The sequence below is a fragment of the Numida meleagris genome, chromosome 1 (assembly GCF_002078875.1).
Source record: "Numida meleagris isolate 19003 breed g44 Domestic line chromosome 1, NumMel1.0, whole genome shotgun sequence".
Classification (NCBI taxonomy): domain Eukaryota; kingdom Metazoa; phylum Chordata; class Aves; order Galliformes; family Numididae; genus Numida; species Numida meleagris.
In genome coordinates, this window is record NC_034409.1 from 136,153,084 (window position 1) to 136,171,550 (window position 18,467).

General features: G+C 39.5%; 1 protein-coding gene across 3 annotated transcripts in view; it reads left to right on the forward strand.

Moving 5' to 3' along the window:
- MYO16 (myosin XVI) overlaps window positions 1–18,467 on the forward strand; it is a 363,109-nt gene that overhangs the window by 318,082 nt on the left and 26,560 nt on the right. For all 3 annotated transcript variants that reach the window (XM_021415119.1, XM_021415129.1, XM_021415137.1), the window contains one exon: window positions 1,083–2,285. In XM_021415119.1, coding sequence (XP_021270794.1) covers window positions 1,083–2,285 — 1,203 coding nt within the window. The remainder of the gene's footprint in view (window positions 1–1,082; window positions 2,286–18,467) is intronic.

The following is an 18,467-nucleotide window of genomic DNA, read 5'->3' on the forward strand; positions in this document are numbered from 1 at the left end:
GGCTGCAGAGCTTTGCAGCTCCTTCTCTCTTGCAAAATAATTACTCGTGCCCAGTTTATTAGATGCAGGTCCATTTTCCTAACCTCTACCTTGCTCTTTCAAGCTCCTTGTAAAGTGAGGTGAGCTCTCATGTGTGTCCAGTATAGTAGTTTTAAACTAGCTCACTGTGGATTACGGATTTCTGCAGTGGTTTAGGCTTTCTGTGCACAGTGTTGGAAGAAATGATTGATTGAGCCAAAAAACTCTAGCAGAGCTTTTGAAAGAATGACAATTTAGATACGTTTGTGTGGTCTTAGCAGTAATGCTTATGCACTCGCAAAACAATTGGACCAGTTTCCCTGCTGTGCTCATTTTCCTAGTATTATGTATTTCCTGAGTCTTTGTCTGAAACCAGCTCTGATTTTCACCATTTAATTTTTATCTTAAAAGACTAATCACCCATTGATGATCGGTATCTATTATCTCCACTCCATCTGTGCCTGGAGGCTGTGAAAAGACATCTAGTTTTGTTAACTGTATACTCAGTTGAGGAATTGCCCCTAGGCTATGTGATTCCCTAACTTTAAAAATTATTTCCACACCAGCAATACAAAAGAAGCAGAGATAGGAATAATATCTGCCTATAATTAGAATTTTATATACTGCATAAAAGTCAGATACTTCAGTTACTGATGATAACGTGCATGTCAGAGTAGTGCCATGCTGAAACTCCTAGTTAAAAGCACACCATTGTATCCTCTCCCCTGGGGCAAAAGGAATAACAAGCACATATTTCCATGCGTTACAGACCTTGCAGTGAATATTTGGATTCAAAAAATATCTCCTTGGGTGATAGTTTTAGTGACAGTAGAGGCTACCAAAGCAGAGTGTATGCCCAGGCAACAAAAGGTTGTGGTTTGGAATGTTGAAAGTTCTGCATTTTATCCATTGAAATATGTGTACTTTTGACTGAATTCCTCTGTATGTAACTGGTTTTAATGGTAAAATTATATGTGCAAGATTTGAAAGCTTAAGTACTAGACCTGTGTAAGAAAAAATTAATTTCAATCTGTTAATAACACACACCTTTTTCACTTTCCTAGTTCTGACCCGTCCAAGGCCACATAGTGATGACTATAGTACCATGAAAAAAATACCTCCCAGGAAACCAAAACGAAGTCCCAATACAAAACTCAGTGGCTCTTATGAAGAAATACCTGGCCAAAAGCCCGGGGATGTGAAGCAGGCAAGCACGGTAGTCAAACCAGGTAGCTATGACACTGCAGCTGTACAGAGAGCAGCGTCTGCTGATGTACCACAGCATGGCACATTGAGTCTCTATATGTCACAAGAAGAGGAAGAAAATGAGCCTGTGTATATTGAAATGGTAGGGAATGCAATGAAACACAGTTCTGCTGAAGCAGAAAGCCCAGAACAAGGAGAGTCTGTATATGAAGAAATGAAGTATTTTCTCCCCGAAGAAGGAAGCAACAGTAATGGAATAATTCCAATAGCGACTGGATCTCCTCCTCTGGTGTTTGAAAGCAAAAAAAACGTTCATGTTGAAGATGGAACATTGGATGGAAACAGTCAAGCAGCTCTGAACTATAAAGACTCATGTGACATTCCAGCCCCTTTCCCTAATTTGCTCCCTCACAGGCCTCCACTTCTTGTATTTCCTCCAACTCCTGTCACATGTTCACCTGCTTCTGATGAATCACCTCTAACACCATTAGAAGTTAAAAAGCTTCCTGTCTTGGAAACCAACCTAAAATACCCTGTGCAGTCAGAAGGCTCAAGTCCATTATCACCACAGTACTCTAAAAGCCAAAAAGGAGAGAGTGAAAGACCAGCATCTCCAGGCTTGGTTGTGTTCAATGTTTCCAGCAAAGTGACTCCACCTTCAACACCTCCTCCTCCTCTGCCACCACCCCCTCCTCCTGTACCACCTCCTATTTCCTATCGGGCTTCCACACATTTTGCATTTCCTCCAGAGCCTTGTGCTAGTTTTCTGATTAATACAGGGAAAACAGGTACAAACTCAGATCTATCAAAAGTACCTCAGAGACCAAACCCTGCTCAGCTTGGATGTTCACCTTCTCCATTCTCCAAACTGCCTTACTCCCCAAAGGTGGCAAGAGCAGAACACAGAAGACTGAACTCTAATTCATCATCTTCATTTCCATACAGCCCTACAAACTCAAGGTCATTGACCAGTCCCCTTGATGAGTTAGCAAGCTTGTTCAACTCAGGACGGAGCGTGTTACGGAAATCTGCAGCAGGACGTAAGATCAGGGAGCCAGAAGGTAAGACTGATCTCTGTGTATTTCTTCTGCACCAGAACAATCTTGCATTAAAAAGTTACAGAGTAGGTAAAAATACAAAACAAAACTGTTCATTTTTTTTTGAACAAAGATTGTTGTAAGAAATGCATGGAATTTGTTGCATATGATAAATGTTGGCCTTCAGATTTTCTTTGAGATGTTGGTTTTTCTTTTATCTAAACATTCTTATGACACAAAATTAAACGGATTATTTATAACATTCCAGTAGTCTCAATACAATAAGCACAAATGGTATATATCACATGAAAATGAGTTTATGATATCAATCAAATACCTCAACAGCAAAAGGAGGATTAAGGAGAATCTCCATCCTTTATAGAACGTCAGGAGAAAGGTAGTGATGAAAGGTGAGGATGAGGCTCAGTCCCCTCATTTGGAAAACAGTGGCAGTGACAGGGAGTGATACTGAAGCTCCTGTAATCCATCTGGAAACTGTAAGTGAGCTTTTACATCATTTGAATGTTCATATGTCTATGGGTTCAGGTGGAATTAATCCAAGAGTACTGTAGGAGCTGGCTGTAGTGCTTGCTAAGCCGCTATCAATAATTTACCAGCAGTCCTGGCTAACTAGGGCGTTCCCAGTTGACTGGAGGTTGGTGAATATGAGCCCAGTCTACAAGAAAGGCAGGAAGGAGAGACTAGGGAGTTACAGACCTGTCAGTCTGACCTTGGTACTAAGAAAGGTTATGGAGCAGATCATCTTGAATGTCACCACATGGCACGTGTAGGACAATCAAGTGATCAGAAATAGCTGGCATATAAAAGGGAAGTCTGTCCTGACTAACCCGCTCTTCTATGACAAACTGACCTGCTTAGCAGATAAGATACAGGCTGCGCATGTCGTATACCTGGATTTTTGTAGTGTTTAACACTGTTTCCCACAGCATTCTCTTGGAGAGACAGACAGACATAGATAGACATGTCCTAGCTCATGGCTAGGACAGGTGTATGGTTCACGGAGTGAAGAACTAGTTGAAAGGCTGGGATCAGATAGTTGCATTCTTCAAGGCTCAGTATTGGGGACAGCATCATTTAAAATTTTTGTCAGTGATTTGGATGCAACCTCAGTGAGTTTGCTGACCAACATCAAATTAGGTAGGACTGCTGACCTGCCTGAAGATAGGAAGGCTTAGCAGAGGGATCTGGATAGGCTAGATCGATGGGCTGAATCTAATCATGTGACATTCAACAGTGCAGTCACTAATCTGTTTTCACCATCAGCAAGGCTAAGTGTCAGGTTGTGCCCTTGTGCACAATCCCATGCAGTGGTGAGGTAGGCTTGGGGAACAGTGACTGGAATGTTTCCCAGCAGAAAAGGACCTCGGAGTGCTGGTCAACAGCTGGCTGAGCATAAGCAAGCAGTATGCCTTGGTGGCCAAGAAGGCCAGTGACATCCTTGCCTGCATCAGAAATAATGTGGCCAGAAGAAGGAGGGAAGTGATTGTCCCCCTGTGGAGAACACAGCTTGAATATTGTGTTTAGTTTTGGACTTCTCACTACAAGAATGATACTGAGTTGCTTGAGCATGATTAGAGAAAAGCACCAAAGCTGGTGAAAGGACTAGAAAATGAGACTTACTGGGAATGGCTGCAGGAACTGGGGCTGTTTAGTCTGAAGAAAAGGAGGCTGAGGGGAGACTGCATTGATCTCTGCAAGTACCTGAGAGGAGGCTGTAGTGAGGACTCTTCTTCACAGAGGGAACGGTCTAGCATTATAATGGACCTCTCAGGGAAATGTTGGAGGTCCCATCCCTGGAGGTGTTTAGGAGACATGTGAACGTGGTGCTAAAGGACATGGTTTTTAGTGGCTGAGTAGGTCGGGCTGATGGTTGGACTTGATGGTCTTGAATGTTTAATAAGACTCATACCAGTCATCAGAGAAACTATGGTGGGTTTAAGTCTTCTTGCAAGTCTTTCAGACCTTGAAAAAGCTTTGGTTGGACCTTGCATGTTCCTAGATACTGAACTCATTCATCCATGAGATTTTAAATGAGTCTTCATCAATTCTCAACCTCAAGAAAATGCTTCGTTATTCTGAGTATCGGGATTGATGAAATTTGTGAAGATGCTGCAGTAGTTTTGCTTGCTTTGGCAAAGTAAATTGATAAATTGACTTTTACCCTTAAAAATGTTCATTAAGGTTTGAGGATTTCTACAAACTCAATTTTCAACTAAATGTGACCATGATAGAGTTCAGCCTGGCTCTCCTGAGTGTCAGAGATAGCACATTAACATGGGCTGCCATATAAAAACTCTAAATTTACCTTTCACAAGGAAAATGTTGTACTTCTAAATATTTCATCAAGGCAACACTAACTATGGAAGATCAAAGTTCAAGAAAGATACAGAATGAAAGACCCAAATCAATATTTTATGAACTAGGAAGCTATATAACGCTGTAAAATACTAAGTACAGTTACATATGAGTAGTTCAGCAATGAGTAGATAGATAGAAAATGATGAAGAAATAGAGGTGATGGTATGCTCAGTGCTTTTTTCTTTTTCATGTACTTCACAGGGTCAGGTGGAATAGTCTTTTATTTAACCTCTGATACAATTAATTAAATGGCAATCAGTAGAATGGACTCAGTTATGTAAAACTAGAAGTTGTCCTTGTTTTACCTTCTGATTTTTTATCACCTCTTGCTTAATACATATTAAGTTCATGAAAGAGTGCCCACTTTCTTCAGTTCATTTTGTTATTTGTAGTATTTTATTGTAAGAGAAGGTGTGATAAAAATAAAAATTAAAAAAAAAAAAAGGAAATCCATGAAAATTAAGACATGACCTAGAGCAGCACTCTGTAATTTGCAGTTTCCTTTACTTCTATAAGTTATAATTGAACAACAACCTTCACTCAAAACAGGAGGTGAAAGTGTGGGCCATTTCAGGCCCAAGGAAGGTTAGCTGTGGAAATCAATGAGTCTCTATACAGAACCATCAGCCTTGGAGATAAAAGCCTCTTTGCCAATAAAAGTGTAATACAGACAGATCTCCTAACGTGCCTTCCTCTTACCTGGAGGAGTAATTTCAAGGTCTGAGAACACTGTATCCTTTTGGCTCCTGACCTCTCTGTGGGAAATGATCATCCTTAATTCCAGTAGAATGGATTTGTGGTTTTCTGATGGACTGCTGGCTTATTGTGAACTGAACTGAGATCACCCTTCTTTCATGCATGCAACAATAAAAATAATCAAATGGCAACAACTTGCCTGATGTTATAGCCTGGGCTTTTTTTGAAACAACAAAATAATCTACAGGTTCAAGCAATGATCAGTCATACAGGGTGCAGTTTCTTGCAAAATATTTTCTGGGTAATAAGAGAAGTTTTTGGCTCTGCAGAACTTACAGTTTAAATAAGCAAAATTGTAACAACTGAGAACTGAGCGGAAATGATTTCTCCTGCCTTGAAAAGAGTTACTGCAGAAGCTACAGCTGTATTGTTAGACTGAAAATTCCTTCTACTCCATATCAAACAAGACTTGGGTGCAAATGGGCAATCATAGTATATGCATACACTTTTCTTCTATTCTCCATGATTGATACAAGTAGGAGCTTTAGTTTGTAGGACATATAGAAACTGAATGATCATGTATAGAGCCACTACACAGGTATTTCTAGATTAAAACCTTAGATTAGAAACTAGATTTCATGAAACCCAATTCAGTGCCTTAATCACAAAGCCACTCTCTCTAGCAGAATATACATCTTATTTTTTTCTCACTATTCACATCTAAAACATTCCTGGGAAGGAAGAGGCAAGTGCATATCGAAGTATTTCATATTAAGTATTTGCAGAGCAAGGTCAGAATTTTGTTTTCTTCAACATGGATGAATAATACTCAGATTTTGTACCGTTCTTTCTTGTGAGTTGATATAGTTAGTATTCCACACAAAGTGGAATTTTTTAGCTTCAGAACAAAAGAAGGAATAATCTCCAGCCCATCATCTGTACTTAGATTTGCAGAGTGCATACTCACATGGATTCTGGAAGGAACGGAGCAAATGAAATATGGTTTTCCCTTAACCTGGATGGCAATTTGCTTGCCATCAGGCTATTGAGATAAAGACTTAATGCCTTCTTCTCTTCCTCATTGAGAAAAAGGTGGTCTGAATGCTTAACTTCTTAGTGTGGGCAAAAGAAGATGTGTAAACGTGCTGCCTGAGGTTTAGTTGCCTAAGAAATAAAATTAGAAAGACCTTTCTTGTATGTAGCTCATCAATGCATAAGCTTCAAGTTTGGCGAATTATTGTTAGAGTTTCATTACAAGTGGGCCTGTGTATACAAGTCTATGCTTCAGTAACTTGTTCCTTTAGAAAAAGAGCTTAGTAACATATGTAGCAACAACAAGAAGGACATGCAAACTTTTAACCTGTTGACAAAGTATTTGTACAATATCTTTAGCATCGGTATGAATCTCTTCTTTGCATTGAATGTTTCCAATACAGGTAGCTTCACGTATCTGTTAATTCTTTCACATTCTCCAGTATAAGCATTGGAAGTCACAGGAAGATTGTTACATGTGACAAATAATACAGATACTTAGATGTACCTAGTTAGGACTAAAACTTGCCAAATACTCTTTGCTGAAATTGGCACAAACATAGAAAATAACAGGATTTAATGTGTATGTATGAGGTTTACTGTCCTGTCAAAGACAGGTGTCCTATTGATAGCTAGTAAATAATTTCCTTCTATGAACAGATTAGAGTAAGCTGCTATTGTGCAGTTAATGTTTCAACAGTGGATTGCTAATTAAATTCCCACTGGAGTTTCTGAGAAGAAATCCCAGTCCCTTATCCTCTAAGCCACTCAGCTTTTCTTCTTAAGCAACTTAATAAAGATAATATTTATATCTGCATCTCATTATTGCTACGTTGTATTGATGCATTGTGATAGTTTTACTTTCTTACAAAATATGAGTAAAACAAAAAACTCTGCTGTCCTTTTTTCTTTTTTTACCTGTGAATGCTGGAGGAGTGATTACATGAGACACTGGACTTCTATAGCATCTTTGAAGTAAAATTCTCAAAGCATTAGAACTTTAATGAATTAAGCTAGACAATACTTCTCTGAGAGAGATTAATATCTATTTATGTAATTGCCTTAATTATCAAGGAATGAGGGTGACTTTCTATGACTAATTTTCAGATTAGGTATCTAAACACAGGAGAGTCATCCCTCTCTGATTCACTGTGCATTACTTGCAGCTTTCAATAAGAATCTCTTGCAGTAGGTACAGAAAAGTGGGAAGAAGCCAAAGCACTGCTACTAACAGTTTAATGTGAGTCATAAAAAAGGGCTCATACTTGGCTAGCAGTAGGTGCCCTATGCAGAATGTAACAAAAGAGGAGACTGGACTGCTGGTAACACCATTGCCATCCAGCACATGCTGGGTGACTTTTCTGAAGAAATAATTGTGGGTTGTATTACTGTAGCAGAGGAAGGGGTTAGAAGAGTTTTGAGAAAGCGCCTGCCATTCCTGTTTGCAGAATGTTTGTGAACATTCTGCAGTCTAGAATATATCTACTTAGTCTGTAGTTTTCTCTCCATCTGTAAATCTGCCATTATGTGGACAATTTGTCACCCCCCCCCAAAAAAAAAAAACCTATTGTTTTTTGGATGAATACAATATACCAAGAATAATTCTCCATTTCAGAATCTGAAAACGAAAATATTTTTCCTGCTGAAGAGATTTATGGTTTTCTATTATGATAATTATTATTTTTTTTCACTGGGGCATTTCCCTTCCTACCTGATTTCACTGCTACAGCCTAAAATCATATAACGTGTAATTTGCTTTGGTTTTCTGTTGTGACATGAAAATGAAGCATTGTGTGTGATCGTGATAGACAGTTTTTACCTGAAAATTATTAGAACTGAACAAATCAAATCTAATTTATAGTTCAGGAAAAAAAAATTGAATATTGTCATAAACTTTTATTATATTTATTTTGCATTTGAAGTGCCTGTAATGAAAATAAAACCAAATCTTTAGCACCCTTCCACACACTTCCAAAGCTGGTATTCAATCATACAGGGGTTGGAGAAGGAAGTGCACGCCCAGGATCACCCAGGAAATATCAGTTCGTTTTTTTGATCCAATCTTATACCACAGTTATCTACAGATAAGGATCCTGGAGCTGACGGACCAGTTTGACTCAGTGTAGACTCTCATGTTCATACCTAGTGCTTAACAGGAAGGAAGCTGAGGAGAAATAGCAAGCTTGGCTGTTCCTTTTAAGTGGCCCATTTATGAAAACTGCAGGCATTCCTTTTATACAAAGTGGTTGTTTTGTTTTGTTTTGTTTGTTTGTTTGTTTATGTGTTTGCTTGTTTTCCTCTTGGATTTGATTTACTACATTTCTCTTAATTCCATCCGATATTGGAGCACAGTAACCACACCATACTGCTTAAACTTAAGAATATTTCAAGCCAATAGGTTTTAATACTATCCCACCTATAATTGTGACTTCAGTCCTTCAGGTAGAGATTTCCAGGATTATTATTTTCATAGCAGTGTGTTTTCTTCACTTATCCGATGTGACATCATTGTTTCAAATTCAGCGCAGATTCAGGAAGTTGTGTCACAGTGTCGTGGGCTTCTTGAGATATTAAACAATCTTCAATGTTTTTTATTTGTGATTCAAGATAGAGAACCACAAATAACTTTGGGAACAAGTGTGTCACTAGTCGTAAACCGAAGGTACATTAATGTGAAACATTAGTCATAGCTGAGAGAACAAGAAAATTGAATTGTAGCACACTTTAATTCCTGATACCAACCAAGAATATTGGCTGTTTGGCAATAAACATCATATCACCTGTTTTTGCAGGACTGTGGGTATTTGGAACATAGCAGAAAATGAAATTTGAACACACCTTTTAATGAAAGTCTCTCATTCTCAACGTGAGGGAGGAATTCTGTTCAGATGCTTTTAACTTATTTACATCAATCTCAGCATTAAATCATCTTTTGCACAGAGCCTCAGTAGAGAGCAGTAATTCCATTCCACAGAAAGTGGCAAGACTATGACATTTATTTTTGTTTTGGAATGAAAATAAAGCTTTCTCAAATTCTGTGCAGAGATACATTCTTTCAATGTCCAATGTTTCAGAAGTGTTTGGAAAGTATTGAAATGGTTTGCGTCACAGATGCTGAACTTTTTCATACTGAAAATGTTAACAATGAAACATTTTGACTTTTTTTGGACCCAGCTGAATTCAAGAATTTCAGCAGTAGTCGGGATGTCATTCAGGGGTGTCTCTGCACAGAAACGTTTGTTCCTGTTACATACAAACCAAGCTGCATCTAACCTTTCTGGCTTAGGTGTTCAAGAGCAATGCCTTGTGATGGTGCAAGTTCCAGCATGCCTCACTGATGGCTGAAAGTTCTCGGTGGGACTTGTACAACTCACCATGAAACAATCCCACGAATGGGTTGTGTTCCAGCTGCAGCATTGGCATTTTGTGGGTCTGGATGGAGAAGGAGGAGAAGGCAGCTGGAAAGAGTGTGCGAAAAAGCCCTGGTCTTATATGTGAGAGTGCCCTGGCCCTCATGCTCTCTTCTCACAACTGCACTGTGCTGTTCGGAGAGTAGGACAGGTTTGGAAATGGAGCAGCTTTGGAAAGTAGGAGCAATGATCTGGGGTATCTGCCTTCTCCCCAGGCCCACTAATGGATGGGAACATAGAAAGGCGTTTGGATTCAGGGCTCTCTTGTGTAGAACTTTTGCTTTATTTTAAAATGAAAGCTGTGAAAATGCATTTTATCATCTCTGTGGTGCAACTTCTAAATGAAAAAAAAGTGAAAAAATTGTTAGCCCTGAATTTTAATATTTCAGTATTTCTTCTAGCTCTTTCCTTAAGATCTGGTTCCAGTATAATGATGCTGACTGTATCAGTAGAATGTAGTGATAGCTTTTAGCCACAGGTTGGCTATATTTGTACACAGTATGGATGCTTATCACACTACATCTGCGATACCCATACGTTCCTGCTTTGAGGATCATGGGGGTGTCATTGACCATCACTGTATCCCTTCAGCATGAACCTAAAAACAAACAAAATGTATATCTCCAAATTCAATTCTTATTTGCTAAGCTCACTTCCAAAACGAATTGCAAATGTTGTCCAAGAGGTTTTCCAGAATAGCTGTCTCTGTATGGTGGGCAGGATGACAGCACAGATGATCCAGAAATACTCCTTGGATTCTTCCTCAGGACCTGGCCAAACAATTCATCTGACTTTTGTGGTGCTGTTGGTGCCAGAGTTCATATAATAGAGATCCTGAAAAATCTCTGTAGAAGTATTCTCTGAGAAAAGTAAATAGAACCGACGTGATGCAGTTGGTTGTGGCAAATCCCTGTCTGTTTGTTTGTTTGGGGTTTTTTGTTTATTTATTTTCACCATATTTGCAACTGCGTTTGAAGGAGAGGAAGGTTGAGACAGTGTCTCATCACATAATTCCTTCCAACAGCAGCAACAGCCAGCAGTAATGGCTGTTCTGTTACTGAGATACCACACACAAAAGTAAACATACTTAAATGTCTGTCTTCAAAAAGGACTGCTGCATCCATGTTAGTTAGAAGAAAACAGTTTAAAAAAGGGAAGCTGTGTTTCGTACCAAATTGCCATCTCTTTTTCCAGATGGCAGCAGTTGATTAACCACACAAACACAAGAAATAGACTCTTTGGTCAGCCAATCAACACACCTAACAGTAAACAAAACTATTACAACATATAATCCGCTAGTTTTTTCCATATTAGGCTTTAAAAAGTAGGGAACATGAAGGAAAGAGGTGCTTCTCGTAAGGCAGGAAGTCGTCTCAAGCAGTGCTGCCTTCCTTCTTGCCCTCGGTGGTTCATGGTGGAGCCTCAGAAAGGCCTGTCTCTGCTGAGGTCTGTTCCTAGAGAAGAAGAGGTGAAGGAAATCCCACTTCTCTAAAACGTGTACCCTGGCTGGACTCCAGCACACTTGCTGCATTAAAAAGATGTTCCAAGTTCTTGTTCAGAGGCTATCAAGCAGGAGAGATGGCAATCTGTCTAGATATTCTTTGTCAGTGATGAATATTTAAGAAGGCTATTTTCACCCCTTCAGCAGCAATATTCTTTGACTCATGTTAAGAGCCAATCTAGTTCAAACAATCCAGAGTCCTCCAAACAGGAACAGAAGGCACTTTTACTGTCTCCCTCACCAACTCTGAAAGCTTGCCTGACCCAGCGGTGTCTCTAACATTATTTCAAGGGAAAAGCAAAAGTTTTGTAGCTTGTAATGATTGTTATCAGTGTAAAAGTAAAGCACTATCTTCCCACCACCATGAATCCATCAGAGAAGAAATCAGAAGAAACTTAACTGAGCATTTTCATTTCTAGGTGTACAGTTGTAACAGCTATTCCTATAGTTGTAAAGTGGTTTATAGAAAAGTCTTGGGCTCACTCAGATCTAGGGGTTTCTGCATTTGCCTCAGTAACTTCCTTCTCACTACCAGCCTTACGTTCTGAGCTCTAACTAACCAGTGTCACACCCACATGATGTTCTTGAAGATGAAGATGGATGATGATGATGAAGAGCTCTTCACCAGCTTGGACATTAGGAGAAATTTCTTCTTAGAAAGAGTGGTGAGGCACTGGCATAGGCTGCCCGGGGAGGTGGAGGAGTCACCGTCCCTGGAGGTGTTCAAGACATGTGTGGATGTGGCACTGAGGGGCACTGAGGGACATGGTCAGTGGGCATGGTGGGGATGAGCTGACGGTTCAGCTGGATGATCTTAGTGTTCTTTTCCAACCTTAATGATTCTGTGATTCACCTCCAGCAGTGTGAGTTTTGTCAGTTGAAGTTCTTCATGCCTTGTGTCTACTCTCTTTGCTTCCCAGAATTCATAGAGGCCTTCCACAAATGCATCTTCTCAGAGCAAAGCAGGAATTATCTGTTTCCCTCCTGCCGTATTTAACTGCTGTGTTTAAGAATGAGAATTCTGGAATGGCTTCTAATGCCTCTGCTAGTTCCACTTACCTCAGAGAGAAGGATGCTGGAAGCAACACTACAAATTTATCGCTGCCTGTCCTGGGAGCATCACTGTGGGGGGAAATCCTACAATTGCTGCTGGCAGTGCAGGCTTTGCAAGATGAAATAAATCAATGAATAATTATTGTAGTGGCAGCCGGCAGCACAGCTATGAGGGCGAGACAGGCAGTACACGCTAATAGGCTGGGGGAATCCTGTCTTGTCAGTTTTCATCCTGCTCCATTTCTTTCAGCAAATAAGATGCATCTGCTTGCCTCCAGCTCTCAGCAGACAAAGTAAACAGTCATGCTACAGCAGGTCACAGTGTGACTTCATGTGAGTAAACTGAACTAATCTGAAGCAATATGCATTCATCCAGCAAAAGGACACCCAAGACAACGTGCTGAGGGTAGCTAGCAAACTCCACTGACAAGGAATGTCTCAGCAGTAAGTCAGAGCAAAACAGGAAATGCCAAGTGAAATTGCCAAGGTGCAACAGAACACAGTGATAAACACTGGAGCCAAAATAAAACAACCTCTCCTTATGTAACCTCCCTCTCCTTATCCTTCATCAGACGATATCTGTGTCATTTGAGCAGTCATCATCTTCCCTCACTGCACAGTGTCCAGTTACAGCAGGAAATGTAGTAAATATTCAGGGTTGACTGCTAGAATTTGGTATATTCCTGACTCTTCCAGGAAAGAATGGGGGCATAGATCAGGAATCCCTTCTGTCTGCAACTTCTTGCCATTCATATGCTTGTTAATGAGATCCATCGGTTATCATTTATTCATGTGTACAGTGACAAGCTGCTTGATTAGAAATTTTCATTTCTGGATGCTAGCCATAGTTTTCAAGGAAATGAAGCTATTTAGCTTTTAGATTCTCTGGTAGCCCAGGAACAAAAAGCTTCTTTAGTAGTAAATGAATGTACCTACCAGAATACAGTGTTTTCTGGATTTCACAGTTGCAAATAACTATCTATCTATCTATCTGACTATCTTGATATGTATAGCTAAATATTGATTATTGCTTGCAGGAATGCATGGTTTTCATTAATTAAGAAATTATGTTTGATATTATTTTGGGATTTATTATAGATATTAAATGATAAGAAGAGGAACTATTTCCTCCTTTTTTTCATATACTTCTTTCCATAATATATCTTACATATTTTTGTAGGTTGAGTTCTTTTGTGGAAAAGTTATTAAGCTTTTTCTAAAATATTTGTGGATTTTATTTTGTGGGACTGATTGTTTGTGGACTAGGACAAAAGTTGTTTCTGTGTTAGGACTGAGATATATCTACCTTAGCCAGTGACACAGGAATTCCTTGTTTGGGAACATAGCCTGTGCTCTCTGTTTAATTAATGAAATGAAACGTATGCTGTGAAAGAATGATCCAGATGTGTGTCAAATCAGATTAAGAAGGGTATACACCCGTTGTATGTCATATGACTTCTGTTTACCTTAGAGCAAGACTAAGGAAACTTGCCTTCCCTATATCATTAGAGACTGGCCTAGCACAAGTGAAGACAAAGCTTCTACATATGACTTCAGCAAAGACTGTGCAGTTGTTCAGTGGTCCACTAGCCCCATCCTGTTTGAGGTTCATTTTTTTTGACTGTTCTATTCTTTTTTTTTTTTTCTCCTGAGTTGGACCATTCATTCCATATTGACCATTCATTTCTGATTGCAGTAACTAGTCAAGGCAGAGGGCTGTGTTTATTTTCGTAGATGAGCCAATGTCAGGGTATGGCAACTCAATCATCCGGGCAGCCAAAATGTTCAAGCAGTCCCTGGCATGGTTTTGGAGCTGGCAGACTGGCCCCCTTCCAGGCAGATCTGGGCATGGTTCAGGAAATGGCACTGGCCAGGAACTATTCCCAGCAGACAGCTTGGATGCGGTCTCTCTGCTGTGGAGGACAAGTATGTTTAATAGCATAGACATGGGTCTCTTACCATTTGCCTCAGGGCCAGAGAACAGTTGTGAACACATTTAAATTACCAGGACAGAAAAACTAGGAGTCTCTCTGTATTTACCCTGTATCATGAATCGCTCAGAGCTCTGGCAGTGCTGCACAAAACATCCAAGGTAAGCATGAATCTGATCCAAAACCCACTGGAAGCAGTGGAGGCCTTCTGTTGTTATTAATGAGTTTTCAGTCAGACTGTAAATGAGCACTAAATGTTAAAAGAAGTATTTGGAAAAAAGAGCATAAAGGGACAGATTTGCTATGGATGTGCCTGTTTTTAAAGTAAGAAGGGAAGAAAAAGGAGGCATTGTCAGAAAAGTAAATTACAATTCAATCAGGTGAGCTACTGCTGGGTTTTTGATAACATTCTGTTTCTCCTGTCTTGCTGCAAAAAGAGTCTATGGTGGTTCCACCTAAATGCTGATATAAATCATTGATTTATACTTTGCTTTAGATTTTATTAAACAGGCTAAATATATAGTTTCCTTACAAAATTAATAGTTCCTCAGAATGTTTCAGTATTGCACTTTAGTCTGTCATCTGAATAGAGCCTACACTAGTTCATTTTATAATTTGGTGATAACACCATTAATTCAGCCTAAATACTACTTATGAAATAACAGTAGTGTTTGGAATCCTACATTTTATGCTTGAGAAACAAAGAGCTTTGTATTATGATGTTTGGAACTCATTTATTTGGAGCTCAATTAAAAGAGTTTAATTTGGTCTTCTGACACAAAGTTATCCCATTTGGGATTACTGGAATACAGAGCTTGCTTGTAAGGGAATAATTCTTGCACTTTCATTTGTCGTACTGAGATTAAAAGCACAGTACATGACTTTGCTTCCAGTTGTTAACTATTCTGCAACTGAGGGACAAATTCTGCCCCCAATCCATATACATCCTTATTGTCCATACATTTTCATTAACTGCAAAATTAGTCAGAGCAGAATTTGACTGAGTCAGAGATATCTTTTTGGCAAATTGAGTTTGCCAAAATAATAGTCCAAATGCTACTCGTAATTGCAAACGATCTGTACATTTTCACTTGGAGCTTATATTCCTTTTATAATCATGAACTCCCACCATGCTCTTACAGCTGATACCTCTCTGTAGCTAGTGTCTCACAAGTAGGCATGGATGACTCTTCAAATAACATTCATTACTGTCTGGCAACTGTTAAAATGCTGTTGCTAAAAAAAAAAAAAAAATTAAAAAAAACTAGTGGAAACTTCTGGTAGATCATCCGTACATCTAGTGAGAACAACTGAGTGCAAGTGTGCACAAAAAGCTTGGGTTGGTAAAGATGTGCAACTGCAGGAACCATAGTTTCTTCTTTTCTTCTCTCCTAAAGTATTTGTGATAGTTCCAGAAAGTTGATAAGGAATGAGAGATCTGTGCACTGTTGCTTCTGTAGGGGTTCATGGCAGCAGGGGGAGGTAGACTTTGTGTGGAGAAAAATCCAAACTTCTGACTGAGAAACATGAGGGTGAAGTGAATTTCAGATGAGTTTTTGATGGATAAAAATTAGAATTGGGGAATTTTCCAACAAGTCTTCAGTGTTATCAGTGTACTTCCCTATATCTTTTACAGTTATCTGCAGCATTCCTGTCTAAGATATCGCTTTGCAATGCTATGCTATGTGGAACAGAAGTGTTGTGACAAGAAGTCAGGAGATGCATTTTTTATGCTCAATAAATGTTTTAGGTACTGGGGAGGCAGCAAAAAGGGACACCCCACAGCAGGAGGTAAAATCACAGGGAGTGCAGTTCCAGCCTGGATTGCCCAGTGATCCTATGTAAGTTCTGCAGTGCTGGACAGTACCCTGGTTACACCTGACTAAAGCATCCTCTTGTTATCCTGTCTATAGAAGAGATTTTCTCAAGAAACTCACCCATTTTACACAAATTCCAAAATAAATAAACAGTACTTATTTGCTAGGGATAAACTCCAGTCTCTCCAGGAGTCTTTTAGAAGTTAGCCAACATATGTGTTTACACTTTTCCCAGAGATTTACGTCTCTGCTCCAACAAGGAGCTGCAGATGCCTATATATAGAAAATCAGTACGATCACCTTTATAAGATCCAGATTACTTTGAAACAGAATATGGACTTGTCTCCTGCCCACAAGATTAAGGAAATAAGGCACTGCAAATATTATTATAGCCTTCTATTTTTTAGGTTGGAGAAGAGAAGGCTCTGAGGAGATCTAATTGTGGCCTTCCAGTATTTGAAGGGAACTTACAAGCAGCAGGGGGAGTGACTTTTTAGACAGTTTGACAGTGATAGAACAAGGGGGAATGGCTTCAAACTAAAAGAGGGGAGATTTAGATGTTAGGAAGAAATTTTTTACTTAGAGGATGGTGAGGCATCCACTGGCACAGGATGCCCAGAGACTTTGTGGATGCCCCGTTTCTGGTGGGATTCAAGGCCAGGTTGGATGGAATCCTGGGCAGCCTGATCTGGTGGCTGGCAACCCTGCCCATGGTAGGGGGTTGGAGCTAGATGATCTTTAAGGTCTCCTCCAACCTAAGCCATTCTATGATTCTATGATTTCATGATTCTGTGATTAAGTAATTAAAGATGTGCATTTGTTACAGTGACTGAATAGAGCAAATGGGATAACAGATATCTATCTAAATAGCTGTCCCAAAAGGTATTCTGTTTATCCACTACTTGTTTCTGCCAGTTTATGATGAGATTTTCGCTCAATAGTAACTATCCACAATGCTCTGTATAGTACAAAGGAGAAATGATAACTTTTTTTTTTCCAAGAGCCCTTCATGAATTCTGTGAAAAGATAACAATGTACCCATGAAACAAAAGACTTCTACAGAGTAGGAATGCAAGAAAATGTCTTTCCACTTGCACAGTCAAATGAATTGCAGATGTCAGGCAAATCAATAAATCTTTTGGATATCAAGAAAAATAAGGATCCCAGCCACTTCCTCTGAGACTCTTTATGTAAAAGGTGGCACAATAATTATGTAGGTGGATTATGATCTATAGGCAAGTGCACTGACTATTAACATCTGAAAGTGACATTTCCTTTTCAGACAAATTAAATACGAGCTGCAAAGACGCATTTTTCAGTCAACTTGCTTGCACAAAAGCTAAATCAGGCATGCTCTTATAATTGTGCTGCGTGCGCTTTCTAGCTCAGACTCCAGTTCTGCTGCCTGCCCCAAATCACTTACTGGGGGTAGAGGTGGCCTAATTTTTTCAGTGCATTTGCCTAAATATGCAGTTTATAAAACAGCACCACCAAAATACTCCAGTCAGATCTGGCAACAAGTCAGGATCAGGGAATGAGGGCAAGAAAGGGAATTAAAAAAAACATTGAAATGTTTTATTCTGACAGCTTGGAAATGAACTTTTTGACTTTGCAAGACAGCTTTTTTGTTAGAAAAGGAAATGTTAAGAAAGATTCAGTATTAGATAACTGAAAGCTAAACGCAACTAAGAAAGCCCTTTTCAATGAAAGGAAACATTTCAAGTCAACCAAAATGGAAGTATAGTTTTCATTTCATTAATTCAGTTTTTTTAAAAAAATGTTGGTACTTTGGAACTCAACGGTTGGTTTTTTTCAGTTTAGGCATGAAGATGAAAGTTGACCATGCACTCAACATTAAGTTTGAAAATCTGCAGGAAAAGTATCTGTTATATGGTGAAGACGTTTTTTACCTCTCCCTTGAAAAATGCTTATGTGCTTAATGCTTACAAGTATATATTGCGTCTTTGGGAGAGCTGAGAATGTCACTGGTGTATGAGTGAATGCTGTAACACTGGTTTTAATTGCTAGTCTTTTGACCTCCATTAGTTGTTGCTCTTATTATGACAAAGCTTAAGAAGACCCACTCAAAAGCAATCTCTTTGAGGACTGTCAGAGGAGATATTTCCATTCTAGGGTGCTAAATGAGGGCCTCTGTACCAAGATGAGCCACTATGCATCAGACTTGCAACTAATGCCAGCTCCCAGTGGGTAGAGGGAGTTAGGGGAGCTGAAATGGAGTTAGCCAGAGAGAGAACAGCGTTCACCTGGGTTTTCTCTGAAGGAAACCTCATTACGACAAGGAAACAGTGCATATGTGTTCACCACCACTTAAAGCAATCTCACCAGGCCTGCCACACAAGGGCAAAGTAGGGATCACCTGGGATGCT